Genomic DNA, 19,478 nt, shown 5'->3' with positions numbered 1-19,478 from the left:
TTATGATATATATATATCATATAGATATTCAAGATATCAATAAAAGCATCAGTGATTTTCACATTGTCTGTTGGCAAATATTTCAAATTTAGCCTTATAAGTGCTTCGTCACTTTAATGGGTCATGTCTTAACAAATCAATCGTGATATTATTGAAAAGTGTTTTTTCCTCAAAGATATACTGTCCTGAGTTTGTTGCCATTTTGTCAAGATATTCTCGGTAAACAAACGTTTTAATGACTAAAATTATACATTAAAAACAAACATTAGAACGACCAAAACACACATTGAATAAATAGATAGAGGATATTTCATATTTTTTGTCAAATATGATTTATATCTCATTGAGTGAAGTTTGCAATCATATCTTACGAGTCACACTTGCACGACGAGTATGATATGATTGCAAACTTCACTCGATGAGATATAAATCATATTTGACTAAAAAACATGATATTTTCTATTATTATATAACTTTTGACAGTTTACCTTTATTTTTAAAATGCCAGCAGCAAAATAGTTCTGGCTTTCTTACAGTGAAGATAACACTTTCTACAGTGACGATAACACATTTTAGAGTGAAATAGTGAAATTTTCACTCTAAAATGTGTTATCGTCACTGAGTGACTGATAACACTTTTATTTCACTGATATTTTAAGATATTTCACTAAATGTTATATAATAAATAATGATATTATAAACACAAAATTATATTTAGTATGTGATTTTAGTCGTTTATTAGTCGAGAACATGGTACAGTAACAGTAAACTGATAATACCGTAATCTCTTTAAAAGAAGGAAATGTTTTATTTAACGACGCACTCAACACATTTTATTTACCGTTATATGGCGTCAGACATATGGTTAAGGATATTGAGAGAGGAAACCCGCTGTCGCCACTTCATGGGTTACTATTTTTGATTAGCAGCAAGGGATCTTTAATATGCACCATCTCTTTAAAGGAGGAGGACCGTGGAAAATAAACTTCCTTTATTAGATCTAGGTGTAACTACAGTAACAGTATCCTTACACAATACATGTAATAAAGGCAGTGTGTTCCTACAATCAATGAAATATTTGTAATTAAAATGTTTAAAAATACATCTAGTAAGTGGGAGGCACGATTTTCAGCAAAATATTAAAATTTCTCCCCTAAGCAATGTAGCAGTTCGTACTCTGTGTGCATTATAAAGTTTGTTTTATTTAACGATGCCACTAGAGCACATTGATTTTTTATCTTATCATCGGCTATTGGACGTCAAACATATGGTCATTCTGACACTGTTTTTTTTAGAGGAAACCTGCTGTCACCACATAGGCTACTCTTTTACGACAGGCAGCAAGGGATCTTTTATTTGCGCTTCCCACAGGCAGGATAGCACAAACCATGGCCTTTCTTGAACCAGTCATGGATCACTGGTCGGTGCAAGTGGTTTACACCTACCCATTGCGCCTTGCGGAGCACTCACTCAGGGTTTGGAGTCGGTATCTGGATTAAAAATCCCATGCCTCGACTGGGATCCGAATCCAGTACCTACCAGCCTGTAGACCGATGGCCTAACCACGATGCCACCGAGGCCGGTCTGTGTGCGTTATATGTGTTCGTTATATGCGTTCGTTTACACCAATGTATTTCCTAATAAGTATGGGGGTGAGATGTAGCTCAGTGGTAAAGCGCTCGCTTGGTATGTGGTCAGTGTGGGATCGATCCCCGTCGGTGGGCCCATTTGTCCATTTCTCCTTCCAGCCAATGCATCACGACAGGTATATCAAAGGCTGTGGTATGTGCTATTCTGTCTGTGGGATGGTTCATATAAAAGATCCCTTGCCACTAATAGAAAATGTAGCAGGTTTCTTCTCTAAGACTATATGTCAAAAATACCAAATGTCTGACATCCAATAGCCGGTTACCGGCCTCGGTGGCGTCGTGGCAGGCCATCGGTCTACAGGCTGGTAGATACTGGGTTCGGATCCCAGTCGAGGCATGGGATTTTTAATCCAGATACCGACTCCAAACCCCGAGTGAGTGCTCCACAAGGCTGTGGGAAGCGCAAATAAAAGATCCCTTGCTGCCAATCGAAAGAGTAGCCCATGTAGTGGCGACAGCGGGTTTCCTCTCAAAATGTGTGTGGTCCTTAACCATATGTCTGACGCCATATAACCGTAAATAAAATGTGTTGAGTGCGTAGTTAAATAAAACACTTCTTTCTTTCCAATAGCCGGTCATCAATATATCATTGTGCTCTTGTGGTGTCGTCCAACAAAATAACCTATTTTCTATTAAGTATAGAACAAAAAAAAAGCCTCTTCTTTGCGTGATGTGTTCCAATTATTTATTTAAAATTATGTTATCAAACACATATATCAAAAACCGTATTTCCCAATAACGCATATATGGGGCAGGCTGTTTATGTGTACTGGGTTTCCCCAGTAACAGGCGAAGAAATCGATCAGAGAGCTGTGCTCGTCTCCCGAGTTGTAGAGTATATGTGTGTCTGTATTTCACACACACTGCAAGATGCGCGAACCGCGCTACTGCTGGAAGGCACAGACCGGTTAATATTAGGCTCATCTCTAACAAGCAGTTCGCGTATGAAGCGTACCAGATACCGTATTTACTACACTATGTCCATACCAACAGAGTCGTACTGTTGTACGTGTGTTTACTTAATCGAATGTTGAAACACTGCTCGTTACGACGGAATAAGTGCCAATTCGGTGGAGGCAGTGCCCTTTTTTACAACACACTTAAAGTATCGTTTTTTTTACGCTCGATACTGGATTCTGTTGGATGTTTTTTTTTTTTTTACTGAAAGGTGAAAAAGCCAATTCTCACCAATGGTTTGTACCTGTGCCAACTGTTTCACCTGTCGGCAAGTTAACAGTGATTATTCAGCCAGCAAATGGAGTACTAAGAGAAAGTGTATTCACATTGTACACACGTGGACCTATATAAAATGATTCCTTATAGATTATCGTAACGCACCATTGGGTTACATGGAGTCTTTTCACTGGACGTAAGATACCGTTCGTATTGCATGACCCGAGCAGCTACTGTTTACATTTAACGACGGGCGTTCGACACTTTCTTCTCGAATTTGTACTCGGCTAATTAATTTGTATCTCTACTTCTGCTAATTTCATACACGTGCCTCCTTACAGGCATGTTCCATATATGTTTATGTTTATAAATTTAACGACAACATAAAGGTTTGGATTGGAACTGTACTACGATGGCTGATAATTCCTCGATAGTTGGATCAGTGGAGTGTCGGAAGGGAGACCGCATGTGGTATGCATTTCTTGCTTCGAGTCTTGTGACGTTCGGTCTCGGCTTTGTAATCATCGTGATATGGCGGTTCCTGACGTGGATATGTTGTCGCAAACGGAACAATGTCCAAGTGTTTTACAAGGCGGCGTCGGTCCCAGGGCAGAAACCAGGGACGGGAACCTCCCTGTTCAACAAGAACCCCGACCCGGAGATCGGGTGGATGACGGAGGCCAAGGATTGGGCGGGAGAACTCATTTCCGGGCAGACGACAACCGGCAGGATATTGGTAAGTGACCTCAATATCGTGACACAAACTGCACGTGCTAGCTCGAGTATCCTCTTATTTCGATGCACCGATTTATATCAGCATATGAATGTGGCAGTACCAGAGTACCTAAAGGCTATGTATGTGACTGTTATATCGCTTTTATTATAAATTATCGAGCTTATGCATGGGCGTACATAGGATTTTGAAAAGGGGGGTTCCAATACATAGGATTTTGAAAAGGGGGGTTCCAAAATAGATTGCAGAGATATTGGGCATATATTTCTATGCTGAGTAAATATAATAATGTCAGATATCAATGTCAGATATATTAAATTATTAAAAAAACGATTTCAGGGGGGGTTCGACCCCCCCCCCCCATGTACGCCCATGTTATGTAAATAACGGAAATTATGGCAAATTTGTTGGCAGCATTGCAAACTATTATAACTTTTAAACAATAACCACCATGAAAAGGAAAGAAATGACCGGCATCGTGGTTAGGGCAATGGTCTACAGGCTGGTAGGTACTGGGTTCGTATCCCAGTCGAGGCATGGGATTTTTAATCCAGATACCAACTCCCAACCCTGAGTGAGTGCTCCGCAAGGCTCAATGGGTAGGTGTAAACCACTTGCACCAACCAGTAATCCATAACTGGTTCAACAAAGGCCATGGTTTGTGCTATCCTGTCTGTGGGAAGCACAAATAAAAGATCCCTTGCTACTAATAGGAAAGAGTAGCCCATGTAGTGGTGACAGCGGGTTTCCTCTCAAAATCTGTGTGATCCTTAACCATATGTCTGATGCCATATAACCGTAAATAAAATGTGTTGAGTGCGTCGTTAAATAAAACATTTCTTTCTTTTGTTTTGTTATCCCTATGACACCCAATATGTGTTAATTGGCAGTTGCAACACAACTTGCTTCTTTCATAATCATCGCATGAATTATTAGAAATTGTATTGGCTCCATTTAAAAGGTCAAGGTCACAACATGTAGGTAAATGTCCCACTGAGCTTGTAATCACTTCATACATGTATTTTTACAACTACTGTCAATCTAATTAAAATGAGCTCCAATGATTAATTACTGTTACCTGTGAATCTAACAGCACCCCGTTGGAGCTCATGTCTAGTTGACCTTTCATTCGACCAATCAAAACATTATTTGCAAAATCATGCTAGTGATTTAAAAAGAATTTGAAAACATTTGGGATTATGCCGAGGGCATATGAAATGATTCGGGTGAATTAAGAAGTATGCCGGAAACTAATTTCAGTACAAAATTTTATATTAAATTCGTTTCAAGACGGAAAAAAATCCTGTGATGGTATAGCCATAAAATCTGTTTATACTAGTATATAATCCAGAGTTTATTACTGCACTTTCCCCGAAGTTTTTAATGTTGAAATAGACCAACAAGTTCACCTATTGCATAAATAGTCTCTCGCCCAATATTTTTAGAATTTGTATGCTCCCGAATAACGCTATAAAAGGCGAAGTGTAATTGGTCAATATTTAAATTGTTATTTATAGATGAAATGTCACCTGGACATGGGAGTCCACGCAATGCTGTTAGATCTAATGGTAGACCAGTAGAGCTAATTTTAATCAGATTGCAACAACTGTAGTCTTTTTAGCTTCTTAATTTGTACAGACAATCATCTTGGATAAATGCATCAACATGAAAGACTGAAGGGAAGGACTTTCATTTGGCACTGTCACTAACCTTAACCCTAACCCTAACTCTATTTATGATAAGTATTTACAGTGTTGTTTATACGTGACAGTGCCAAAGGAAAGTCCTACCACAACATTAACTTTACCAACTGTGATACATTCACCTGACTCATCTAGAGGTAGGAGTGGGTTAATGTTTTAGAAAGAGTTCCACTCATGCCGCTCTATCAAAGGCTCTAAAGACCTAACCCTAACCCTAACCCTAACCCTATCCCTAAAACTACCCTAACCACTGAAAGGTGGGTACGGATTGAACTCATGCCTATGTTTCATCCTTATATGGACTTTCCAGACTATTGAAATGATGTGAAGTAGGGGTGGGGTTGGAGGCACAAACACATTTAAAAAAATTGTTTATATATATATGTATGTATGTATGTATACAAGTGTGTATATATATATATATATATATATATATATATATATATATATATATATATATATATATATATATATATATATATATATATGTGTATATATAGTAGAATGAAAAAGCATAGTCATACAGGTCCCATTTTTGTAGGGGGGGGGGTAGGCTGGCTTTTGCCAGCTAGAGTACGGAAATGCCCGAATCTGCATAACAACATTTATTACTACCAAACAGCTATATATGGTTGCAAATGAATCACTATGCATTTTTACATGGAAATCCTAGCAAGTTTCAGGGTAGAATTATGGAAATACATGGTAAAAAGGTTACCACATTTTGCCTGAATATCTGTATAATTTTAGCCCGAATTTGAGGTTTTGCTCCAGCATTAGAGGGGCAGTTGCTCCATTTAATTTAATTTCAACTTATTTTCGTGTTTATATCCAATTAAGTTTAAGCACGCTGTCCTGGACACCCACCTCAGCTATCTGGGCTGTCTGTCCAGGACAGGGGGTTAGTACATTTATGTGAAAAAGGTAAATGTTTTTGAACCCCTATTGGGGTCTGTTTTCCTAATCTAAACTGTGTTGTTACATGTGATTATTCTGTGTTAAAGGGAAGTACCTAGTTTTCAGTTATTGAAAGATGTTTCCAACTAACAGCTAGAGCCTGTTGGGCAACTAAAATTACCTTTTTTTAAATTCAGATACTGATATTTTAAACAGAAACATACTTTAAACAGGCCTTCAGGCTATCATTTCTGGTAGCGTGTCGGTAAAATCATGAAACTGAAATTTTGTTTCCCATGATTATTATATCGAGCACGACTATTCAACGAATATATATATAGATAGATAGATAGATAGATAGATAGATAGATAGATAGATATAGATATATAATAAAACAGTTTCCGGTGAGTTCCTGTGATCACAAGGCACGGAACAGTGTTCGAAATAAGCACTTATCCGTTTGTCCTGACAAGTGATAATCTGCTGGGACAAGCAAAATGTGTCTTTAGTGGTTGTCCAGTGGACAAGTTAAAATGTATAATGTTGTTTCATGTTGAGCAATCAAAACAATTGTCCTTGCTCTTTAATAAAATTAACAGCTTATAATATGGACAAGCAAAAATATTGATGAACAAGTAGATTTGTAGATGTACTTGTCCGGTGGACTATTGAAAAATTATTTCTTATTTCTAACACTGATGGAACCGAAAAAGTGTTCCCCATGAAATTTGTAATCCTATGGCCTATTTAATATGTAACATTAACTACAAACAATCTGCTACCATAGCAGCAAACTCAGAAGAGTCACTTTAACATTTTTGGGTTGGGACGTTGCCCAGTGGTAATTAAAGCATTTGCCTGATGCACGGTCGGTCTGGGATCGATCCCCGTCAGTGGGCCCAGTTGTCTATTTCTCGCTCCAGCCAGTGCAACCACGACTGGTATATCAAAGGCCATGGTATGTGCTATTCTGTCTGTGGGCCCAATGGGCTATTTCTCACTCCAGTCAGTGCAACCACAACTGGTATATCAAAGGCCATGATATGTGCTATCCTGTCTGTGGGATGGTGCATTTAAAAGATCCCATGTTACAAATGGAAATTATATAGCAGGTTTCCTCTCTCAAGACTATATGTCAAAAGACTCAAAATTATATATATATATATATGGGGATGGGGGTCATGGCAGTGATTTTATTACATTCTTACTATAGTGAAAAAGACATTTTGAAACTGTGTGATAAATTTATTTTGTGTGATCTGGACCAGAACTTTTAAATGGGGAATTCCCTTTTTATTTTTATTTTTACTGCAGTTAGCACCTTTTATTTACTGACTCATATGATTTACAAATTACGTCACGTCATATTTGAAACATTACACAAGGCTGCTGCAGAGTATGATTCTTAACGTCTAGTAAATCCATGAAAGGAGTTTTGATCATAGATTTAACAAAGTGTTATGAAGTTACTGTAATAAATACAGAACTTCACATACATTGTTTTCGCTTCCTTTTTATTGCACTAATTTATTTTGCGAAAGAACATACCACTTGACCACTATGCGGTCTCATAATGTATATTCTTGCGCAAAATAAACATGTGCAATAAATAGGAAGCGAAAACAATATATTTGAAGTTCTGTATATTTATAAACAAAAAGGTAGTTAAAGAATTTCTTGTTTAACTTCACCAGTAGAGCACATTGATTTATTAATCACTGGCCATTGAATGTCAAACATTTTGTAATTTTGGACTGTTGGTCAAATTCGCTACATTTTTCCATTAGTAGCAAGGGATCTTTTACATGTATATGCACAGACAGGATAGCACATTATACCATGGCCTTTGATATATACAAGTTGTGGTGCACTGGCTGGGAGGAGAAATAACCCAATGGGGCCCACAGACAGGATAGCACATGATACCATGGCCTTTGATATATACAAGTTGTGGTGCACTGGCTGGGAGGAGAAATAACCCAATGGGGCCCACAGACAGGATAGCACATGATACCATGGCCTTTGATATATACAAGTTGTGGTGCACTGGCTGGGAGGAGAAATAACCCAATGGGGCCCACAGACAGGATAGCACATGATACCATGGCCTTTGATATACAAGTTGTGGTGCACTGGCTGGGAGGAGAAATAACCCAATGGGGCCCACAGACAGGATAGCACATGATACCATGGCCTTTGATATATACAAGTTGTGGTGCACTGGCTGGGAGGAGAAATAACCCAATGGGGCCCACAGACAGGATAGCACATGATACCATGGCCTTTGATATATACAAGTTGTGGTGCACTGGCTGGAAGGAGAAATAACCCAATGGGGCCCACAGACAGGATAGCACATTATACCATGGCCTTTGATATATACAAGTTGTGGTGCACTGGCTGGGAAGAGAAATAACCCAATGGGGCCCACAGACAGGATAGCACATGATACCATGGCCTTTGATATATACAAGTTGTGGTGCACTGGCTGGGAGGAGAAATAACCCAATGGGGCCCACAGACAGGATAGCACATGATACCATGGCCTTTGATATATACAAGTTGTGGTGCACTGGCTGGAAGGAGAAATAACCCAATGGGGCCCACAGACAGGATAGCACATTATACCATGGCCTTTGATATATACAAGTTGTGGTGCACTGGCTGGGAAGAGAAATAACCCAATGGGGCCCACAGACAGGATAGCACATGATACCATGGCCTTTGATATATACAAGTTGTGGTGCACTGGCTGGGAGGAGAAATAACCCAATGGGGCCCACAGACAGGAATCGATTCTAGACCGACTGCACATCTGGCAAGCACTTTACTGCTGGGCTATGACCCATGCACCCATCTTTTTTTTTTATATAGAAAGAAATGTATTTTGATTTGTAAATTGTTTGTCTTTACAAAAGACTCTTTATTAGTTGAAAATATTGTACAATAGCACCAAACTCATAACACGGGGGCTGGGATTGATGTGTAAATAATATGTACATATATAATGTAGGAAGTGAAAACAATACCTATTGATTTTATGCAAGGTATATGTGTGCCCGTAGTCCTATGTGTACCTGTATTTTCCATTTTATCAATGGTTCCAGGTGTGACAAGGTGTGGAAAGACCAGCAGGTGTTGGTTTTATGTTGTCCATTTGGTTCATTACATGTATTTGTGCAAATTAAATGTTTGCATTTGTACCTTGCCTTTCCTATGTTTTATAACAGGCACATACAACAATAATATCAGGAGGGGGAGACATGCTCTAGTGAAAGGGCATAGTCTCTAGTTGGGGCACAGTCTTTTGTGGAGTGCACAAGCCATGTTTATCTTTATTATGGATATAGTAAGACAAAAAAAATATAAAAAGGGTGCCCCTTAAAAAGCTTTTAAGTGTCCTTTTTGTCTATGTAGAAAAATTCAGCCCCTGCAATTGCCCATGGCAATCGGCAATGCCGTGGAGATTGCTGTGGAGTTTATAATTCTCGACTGCACTTTTCTACGTTAAACTGTATTCAGGTTTGTTTTCAATGGCATGTTTTTTTTGCCGTGGAAAGTTTCTTAATTGCAGGGGTTGAAATTTCGTCTACTACTGTGCCTCTATTGTTTATTACTGCCACTCCATTTACTTTAGGCTAAGTATCATAGATGCCAACCTTTACTGATCAACACCTGTAAGACTCTGGACAAAAATCCATAAGAAATCCATAAGCGAGCTGCAAAAGGACGGGGAACTGATGATTTTAAATTCAAGGCAACATGAAAATGAAAATCGAGACTATTAACAAGTACAATTTTGATTAGTGCACATATATTCGCTAGGTGGCACCTCTCGTCCAAAATAAATACGACAAAATGGCCATTTCCCGATTCACGAAAGGACAACGAAAATCACAAAGGATCACGAAGGATGGCTTACTTAGATGATAACGAGTCATGTAAAAATAATAATAATGAAAAAAAATTAAAACCTGAAAATGCGTGTTACCGTAAGGAATTTGTCCTACGCCGAAAGACTGTCAAATGCTAAAAAATCCGTAAATCTTATGGGTGATCTGTAAGAGTTGACATGTATGCTAAGTATGGACCTGGCATTGTTATGATTTTGCTGTGAAATACCGGTAGTATATACACTATATGCATGCCTTAACTATTAAATGAGGGTGGGATTTAGCTCAGTCAGTTGAGTGTTTGCTTGAGGTGCTTGCGTTGCAGGATCGAACCACCTTGATGCATGGATCCATTCAACTGATTGGTTTCTTTCTCCTTCCAACCAGCGCACCACAACTGGTCAAAGGCCGTGGTATGTGCTTTCCTGTATGTGGGAAAGTGCATATAAAAGATCCCTTGCTGCATTAGAAAAATTGTAGCAGGTTTCCTCTGATGACTACGAGTCGGAAGTAACCAAATGTTTGACATCCAATAGCCTATGATTAATTAATCAATGTGCTCCAGTGGTGGTGTTAAACAAAACAAACTGTAACTATTAAATGTTTGACATCTTATAAAAAAGATGTGCTTTAGTGGTGTCGATAAAAAAAAAAAATGGTTTACTGACACATTGGCTATTGGATGTCAAACATTTGGTAATTTTTACATATCAGGTATGTAGTCTTAGAGTCTTCTGAACTGAAGCATGCCAAGGAATCCAAGATGGCATCCATGGGAACAGACATTATTGTACTTTTTCTGGTTGTTATTGTATATGAAACCTGATTATGATCATTGATGAATAAATAACATGTCAAGTGTGGGTCTTCATTGATTGAAATATGGCACCATTCTTATGGGTGATCTGTAAGAGTTGACATGTATGCTAAGTATGGACCTGGTATTGTTATGATTTTGCTGTGAAATACCGGTAGTATATACACTATATGCATGTCTTAACTATTAAATGAGGGTGGGATTTAGCTCAGTCAGTTGAGTGTTTGCTTGAGCTGCTTGCGTTGCAGGATCGAACCACCTTGATGCATGGATCCATTCAACTGATTGGTTTCTTTCTCTTTCCAACCAGCGCACCACAACTGGTCAAAGGCCGTGGTATGTGCTTTCCTGTATGTGGGAAAGTGCATATAAAAGATCCCTTGCTGCATTAGAAAAATTGTAGCAGGTTTCCTCTGATGACTACGAGTCGGAAGTAACCAAATGTTTGACATCCAATAGCCTATGATTAATTAATCAATGTGCTCCAGTGGTGGTGTTAAACAAAACAAACTGTAACTATTAAATGTTTGACATCTTATAAAAAAGATGTGCTTTAGTGGTGTCTATAAAAAAAAAAATGGTTTACTGACACCACTAGAGCACATTGATTTATTAATCATTGGCTATTGGATGTCAAACATTTGGTAATTTTTACATATCAGGTATGTAGTCTTAGAGAGGAAGTCTGCTACATTTTTCCATTAGTAGCAAGGCATCTTTTTTATGTAGCACCTGCTCGATGCACAGTCGGTCTGAGATCGATCCCCGTCGGTGGGCCCATTGGGCTATTTCTCGTTCCAGCCAGTGCACCACAACTGGTATATCAAAGGCCGTGATATGTACTACCCTGTCTGTGGGATGGTGCATATAAAAGATCTGTTGCTGCTAATCGAAATGAGTAGCTCATGAAGTGGTGACAGCCAGGTTTTCTCTCTCAGTCTCAATATCTGTGTGGTCATTAACCATATGTCTAACGCTATATACCTGTAAATAAAATGTGTTGAGTGCATTGTTAAATAAACATTTATATGTACCATCCTACAGACTGGATAGCACATACCACAGCCTTTGAAATACCGGCTGTGGTGCACTGGCTGAAATGAGAAATAGTCCTTAAACAAAACAAATGTTAAACTTGTTATGATGTTGTTGCTGTTGTTACTGTCAGGCCATAGAAGACAAAGAATACTGTGGTATAATGATACTATAGATACATAAACAAGCTTATTTCATGGAGTAGCTATTATACTGCAGCCCTCACATGACTTGATGCTTTACGTAGCAACTGTCAAAACAGACAAACACAATTCACTTAAATCAATAAAAAAAATGATATAATTCAGTGACAATACCTACGGTACTAAAACAAATGTATTGATAAATATTCTCAAATGGCGTAAACAAGTTAAGAGCATTGAATATGAACACTATAAGACAGGTTTTTTTTCGTTTCCATTCTGTGTTACCTGAGAACTGCAAAACATTACAGTTCATGAAATAAGGAAGGAAGAAAAGAAATGGTTTATTTAATGATGCACTCAACACATTTTATTTATGGTCATGAAATAAATACTGTATTCCTCTGTTATTATGACTCCTAAAATTTATTTCTTGCTCCAGCCAGTGATCCATAACTGGTTCAACAAAGACCATGGTTTGTGCTATCCTGCCTGTGGGAAGTGCAAATAAAAGATCCCTTGCTGCTAATCGTAAAGAGTAGCCCATTTAGTGGTGACAGCGGGTTTCCTCTCATAATCTGTGTGGTCCTGTAACCATATGTCTGACGACATATAACCGTAAATAAAATGTATTGAGTGCGTCGCTAAATAAAACATTTCTTTCTTTCTCTAAAATTTCAACTGAATTTTTTTTCAGAGCTGGTCAATACCAAAATTAATGCTTCTAAAATACAACCACTGACAAACACATTAAATATATATTAATAAAATTGTTTGACAACCCTGTCATTACTAAGGTACTTTTTTAAAGTGATATTATTGCAAATGGATTTTAAAAAATAGTATTTTATGAATCTATAACTGTGAAGAGTTGTATCAATACACATTATACACTTGTTTGTCCTTTATTGACTAGCAACCATTATGAACAACGGAGGCAGGTTAATTGCCATTGTTATTAAACATAACGGGCTGAATTTGTAAAGCCTGGGTTTTTTTTAATGCAGTGGTTTAAGTGTGTTAAATATACATAGTTACATGTATACATGTGTGAGTCAAAAACAAGTTTAGTAAATTCAGACCTATACATTTGCAATCCCATGGTGGGTTATAGACCATAGGAACAATACAGGCACGATCCTTATAATTTATACAACTATGAACTCAGGGCTTGAACTTAAGAATTTGTCTCCCACGGCAATTTTTAAAAGAATTGTCATGGGTAAAACAGCCCACCGATGGCAATTTTGAGCCTGCCTATGGCAATTTTTTTTAAAGTGACATTTGCAGCAAATAAACCTGACTGGAAGGCTATCTTGTTATATGTAGACATCTTTTAAATGTGCAAATGTACTGGCAGATAATGTACACCAGGTGTATACATTTTGCTATTGTTGAGGAGTTTTACCGACGGTCAATAGATGTTACAGTTACTGTTATATGAACAAACCACCTTAAAGGATGCTAATAAAACAAAAATATTAATTTCTTTACAAACGTTTATGACTATTTTAATCAATAGAATTAAATATGACCGTAAATTGCCATAAGGAGCCACTCATTTTAAATGTTTCATTTTTTTTTTTAATATTCTTAAATATAATGTAAATACATGTATATCTTTCCTCGAAGTCATCTTTTGCTACTGAAAAATTAGTATGTAATATTGTTGATATTTATCTTGTAGGTAATATTCTTGTTACTTATATTGAGGTTGAATCTGGGCCTCATATAATTGTTAGCATTTTGATGAAAAAAATATAGCACGTTATTCAAGATTGATTTAAACCACGAATCTAATACATATTGTGGTATGTGTAGATCTACAAAGGATTATTTTCAAATTAGCATTTTTGCAGTTTAGTAATGAAATAATATATATAAAGAACATGACAAACATACAAGTACATGTATAAGTAAATAATGGTATTTACACATGTCAATACATACAGAATAGTAAGTGCAAATAAAGGCATGTTTTGTACAGACATACATACAATTATTTATCCTTACCATGTCATAAACCCATTTAACATTTTAGTGTATTAACATGGTTAATATTTTTATTGCTGCCTGTCAATGGGTCGTTTATTTACAAGCCAACATGATATGTACACCTGAGTGTAACATTTTGATCAGATTTAGTTAAAATGTATAACATCGGACTACATTTATGCCAATCTGAATGACATTATATTACCAATAAACGCGACTTATTGAACTGATTTACTTAATATTAACTTACATCTTGTGTTATTTAAGAAGTGTTGTAGGTTAAATTTTAATAGAGTTCACTTTTCATGATATTTTATATGTAAACTATCAACCTCATCTAGTTAACTGGTATGTGTCTCTGTACAGCCATGACAAATATTGATTAACATAGACTCAATTGATATTTTCCAAATCCTCTATATACATTTTTTAAATATTAGTGGTGACCACACTGCTTGTATTGTGATAGAAAGTCTGGAATTTGTTTCTCTAAAGCCTCAACAAATACAGAGTAACATAGACTCAGTTGATATTTTCCAAATCCTCTATATACCAGGGGTGGATTATGCTTTAAATAAAGGGCATTTCTGAAACAATATGTAAATGTTTATAATTTAAAATTATAAATTTTACGTGGACATAGTTTAGATCTACGTGGTAGGGTTGTTGTTTTTTAGCTGGGGGTTGGGGTGGGGTTTCCATGCAACTGGGAAATCCCCAATAATCCGCCCCTGATATATAAGTATTATATAAGTAGTGACCACAGTATATTGGCACTGTGATAGAAGGTGTTGAATTTTTTGCCTATCTGTGGGCAAATGTTTTGTAACACGACTAATAAAAAAGACCAAAGCAAATCTTTAAAAAAAAAATGGAGTGGACTTCTTTATAGATTCTTTCATATATCTTGTATTGGCTTATTGTCAGAATTCAGCAGGTTGCCACTTGGCTGTTCAAAAGTACAAAGCCAATGTTTTGGTTCACTGATTTTCGTCGTGCATCTCATCAATCTTTTCAGATACGCCAAGCCAACACAGCTTTTTGTACTTTTGTTCATGCTGGCGTGTCATTAAATATTCATGCATGTGTTAAGATCATACTGTTAAAATACTTGATTAATGGGTTAATGGGCTTATAAGGTTTTTAAATATTCATGCATGTGTTGAGATCATACTGTTAAAATACTTGATTAATGGGTTAATGGGCTTATAAGGTTTTTAAATATTCATGCATGTGTTGAGATCATACTGTTAAAATACTTGATTAATGGGTTAATGGGCTTATAAGGTTTTTAAATATTCATGCATGTGTTGAGATCATACTGTTAAAATACTTGATTAATGGGTTAATGGGCTTATAAGGTTTTTAAATATTCATGCATGTGTTAAGATCATACTGTTAAAATACTTGATTAATGGGTTAATGGGCTTATAAGGTTTTTAAATATTCATGCATGTGTTCAGATCATACTGTTAAAAAATACTTGATTAATGGGTTAATGGGCTTATAAGGTTTTTAAATATTCATGCATGTGTTGAGATCATACTGTTAAAATACTTGATTAATGGGTTAATGGGCTTATAAGGTTTTTAAATATTCATGCATGTGTTGAGATCATACTGTTAAAATACTTGATTAATGGGTTAATGGGCTTATAAGGTTTTTAAATATTTGATTGGAACAAATAAAAAACCCAAGAAATTATGGCTGAAACTAAAAAAGAAGAAGAAAAAAAGTAGATCACAGTAAATTTTATGACTTGGTCACTAGTGTGTGTGTTGGGTCAGGTGGTCACAACTGTTATAGCGAGTGCTCATTTCTCAATGGACCTGCTTCTGAATGGACCTGCTTCTGAACTGAAGCATGCCAAGGAATCCAAGATAGCATTCATGGGAACAGACATTATTGTACTTTTTCTGGTGGTTATTGTATATGAAACCTGATTATGATCATTGATGAATAAATAACATGTCAAGTGTGGGTCTTCATTGATTGAAATATGGCACCATTCTTGCATTATGAATAAACAGCATGTCTGTTGTGGATCTTCATCGATCCAAACACGACACCATTCTTGCATTGTGTATTTGTGCTGACGTCTTAACACTGACATTATTACTGGCATTATTAATCTTAAAAAGTTCAAGTTTGTTTTGTTTAACAACATCATTAGAATTATTAAACTAAATAATCGGCCGTATTGTTATTGAGAAGAAGTTTGTTTTGTTTAACGACACCACTAGACCACATTGATTTATTAATCATCGGCTATTGGATGTCAAATATTCAGTAATTGCGACACTTAGTCTTAGAGAGGAAATCCGCTACATTTTTCAAACAGGTCTTGTCTAAATTAGATAAATATTAGGTCCCTGGTGTGATCCAGTTTAGACGATGTTCACTGTATATTACCACTAATTGATTACTGCTGCACATACTTCGGGGAATCTGTAAAACAGTCCAATGCCATATAACCATAAATAAAATGTGTTGAGTGTGTCATTAAATAAAACATTTCCTGTAACACAGATGGACTATATTGCCATTTAAGATTGTAAAAGAAGGGCAGCAAGAATAATCCTTAATGTGGAACCTTTGTCACCCTCTGGACCACACTCTACACAATTAAACTGGATGACGGTGCATGGAGACCAGAATCCATTGCCATAACTATTTTCCATTCCAACCGGTGGTCCACAACTGGTCATCAAAGGCTGTGGTATGTGCTGTCCTGTCTGTGGGAAAGTGCATATAAAAGACCCCTTGCTGCTTATCAGAAAGAGTAGCCTATGTGGCAGCAGCAGGTTTCCTCTAAAGAAATATGTCAGAATGACCATATGTTTGACGTCCAATAGCCGATGATAAGAAAAAAATCAATGTGCTCTAGAGGCATCATTAAATAAAACAAACTTTACCATTACCATAATTGTCTATTCATTTATTTAAGTGTTTGAACAAGTAAGCACCAAAGTATGTTGAACATAGTATTCACTATATTGGAGAACATAATGGCATATACCACCTAAGGAATGTCATCCGTGGGCACCTACCGGTATATATATATTTTTAAAATTCTAAAAAACCTGAAGTACTCAAAAAGAACTTTTAACTACTTTGCTTCAGTGGTATGGAATGTACTACCAAATAACATTTGCTTTTCACCAAATGTCTTTTTTATAATTACCTGTAGTTAATCTCACAATACCGGCCTCAGTGGTGTCGTGGTTATGTCATCGGTCGTAACGCTGGTAGGTACAGGGTTTGTAGCTTGGTGGTAGCACTAAACCAAATAACTTCCGGCTGGGTCAAAGTTGAGGTGCACCGAACGTTTGATAGAGAAGTAAACACCACAAGTCCTGTGATTGGTTATAAATGTGGGTGTGTTGGTTGTAAAAAATAATAAGTTTCATCTGGGTAAAAAAAAAAATGCAATTTTATTTCATCTAGTACCAATGTTTCAAGTAGCTTTGTGCTTGAAACATGTATGGGGTACCTGTAAAAAAAAAGTACTCGAATTTTGTGCGGAACTAGGGTAGTCATAGACGCTACCCATTATCTCAGAAACGAGCAGCTTGACCCCCAATTTTTTCTGATTCACTTTTAAGTGTGAGGGGTGGTAGTATTTATATCCGTGGCGTTTATGTCGGTTGATACGTTGCAGGTAGGAGTTTTAGCCACATATGTTACTATTGTCGTCTATGGGATTTGATTTGGTAGTATACACCCTATAGCACATATTCAGTGCATAATAAAAAATATTACGATTTTGTCATTTTATTTAATTAAACTAACTAGTTGGTTAATCAGCCATCACTCGACCATGCAGGTTCACAATGACCTTGACCTTGACAATAATCTCTGTATATGGCTCTGAATGGAGTGAATCAAAGTTAGCACTGAAGAAAAGTTGGTTTTGGCCTATAATTCATACTGTAAAGATTTCAGTAATTTCTTTTTACATGGTATTTGACTTGCCATATACAACTGCTCTTAAATATGGTATTATATATAGGCAACCTGAACTAAGATTTTGATAGCAATTTATTTTTATATTGAAAATAGCATGTGCCAATAGTGGGTTAATGTCTTTAGTTTCCATTAACATTGTAAAATTTTTATGTATGAAATTCTGAAAACTCAAATTTGTAAAGAACATGATTTTTATTGTCATTTTGACATATTTATAGGGTGCTAAGTTGTATTTTAGACAAATTTGTAGTTTTATGCAAAATTTAAAGTAAATTTGAAGAAACACTTTACAAAAACATAATTAAATTTGTTGTCACTATTGTGCTTTCTGTTCTTATTTGTACATAACAATAAGGTTGTTAAACATATACTTAGATCTCCAGATCATTTTTTCTTTCTTAATAATCACTCTCATGAAAAGCATTTTGAGTTTATACTAGATTCCGAACCAATTTTTTCAGATTTGATTATCTGCCTTGGATTAAGTTGATAATTTATTTTATTGTTAAAGCTGTATTACACAATGTTACTAGCTAAATAAAATGCTGGATTACAGATTGTAGGAATACATCTAATATACATATTGTATTCATCCGGCTTAGAAAATAATGCAAGAAAATAGATGTTCAGGTAATTTTGTCATTTAAAAAAAAAAAATTCAGTAATTAATCAAAAATAAATGTGTGAAAGCTGCATGATAATTCCAGATATCACAACTGTTAAAACCTCCGACTACAGTAGGCTATAAATAAAATATAGTCACGAATATTGGTGGCTGCCAATGGTTTTGATGGTTCATTATGAAAATCAGCATGGCCGATGGATTTGAAATTCCCACACCTGGTAACTTGAAAAAGACACCCACACCCAGCATACAGGATTTCCTCCCAACACTAACGTTCAGGACATTAAGCCATTACTTCATACATGTACAGTCATGTTGGTGTTTCCTTCCTCAGATACTGTATTTTTAATACTGATATTTCTTTGATGTGCCTGTTAAGGTCTTCATAATCTAGGGGTCAATCAAGTGCATGTTTTTTAATGGAATTCTTTAAAGGGGTAGAGGTACTCTGACTATCTTTGTTGTCTCTACATATATACCTGAGTACACGCACCCAACTGACAGTAATAGTCTTATTCAACTTACTGTACTAGCACAACAACAATGCTATACAACCTGAGTCATCTCCTCCACTGCAGAATTGTCTTCCCTTGCCGGATGTATATCCATATCCGCGCATGGGCAGACCATCGTTCTCAATTCTGCAGTCCTCCATTGTGGATGTTCTGTTAACGAGCCCTTTTCGTTAATTGTCTCACGTGAAACGTTTCATTAAAGTGTTTTTTTGTTTATTTATTTTCCTTAGCCCTTACCAAAACATACGTTGTTTTTGGGATAATTGGGGTTACGTATTTTTCGTAATGTCTGACACGGCCTCATCGGGCTCAACCGCGAGGTTGACCGTG

General features: G+C 36.5%; 1 protein-coding gene across 4 annotated transcripts in view; it reads left to right on the top strand.

Moving 5' to 3' along the window:
- Positions 1–2,388: 2,388 nt before the first annotated feature.
- Positions 2,389–19,478, top strand: part of LOC121378274 (calcium-activated potassium channel slowpoke-like) — a 137,838-nt gene continuing 120,748 nt past the window's right edge. For all 4 annotated transcript variants that reach the window (XM_041506359.1, XM_041506357.1, XM_041506356.1 and 1 more), the window contains exon 1: positions 2,389–3,558. In XM_041506359.1, the coding sequence (XP_041362293.1) occupies positions 3,235–3,558 (324 nt within the window). In that variant the 5' untranslated portion in view covers positions 2,389–3,234. The remainder of the gene's footprint in view (positions 3,559–19,478) is intronic.

The sequence above is a fragment of the Gigantopelta aegis genome, chromosome 8 (genome assembly GCF_016097555.1).
Source record: "Gigantopelta aegis isolate Gae_Host chromosome 8, Gae_host_genome, whole genome shotgun sequence".
Lineage (NCBI taxonomy): Eukaryota > Metazoa > Mollusca > Gastropoda > Neomphalida > Peltospiridae > Gigantopelta > Gigantopelta aegis.
The sequence above is the reverse complement of the archived record's forward strand: the minus strand, read 5'-3'. Positions and strand labels throughout refer to the sequence as shown.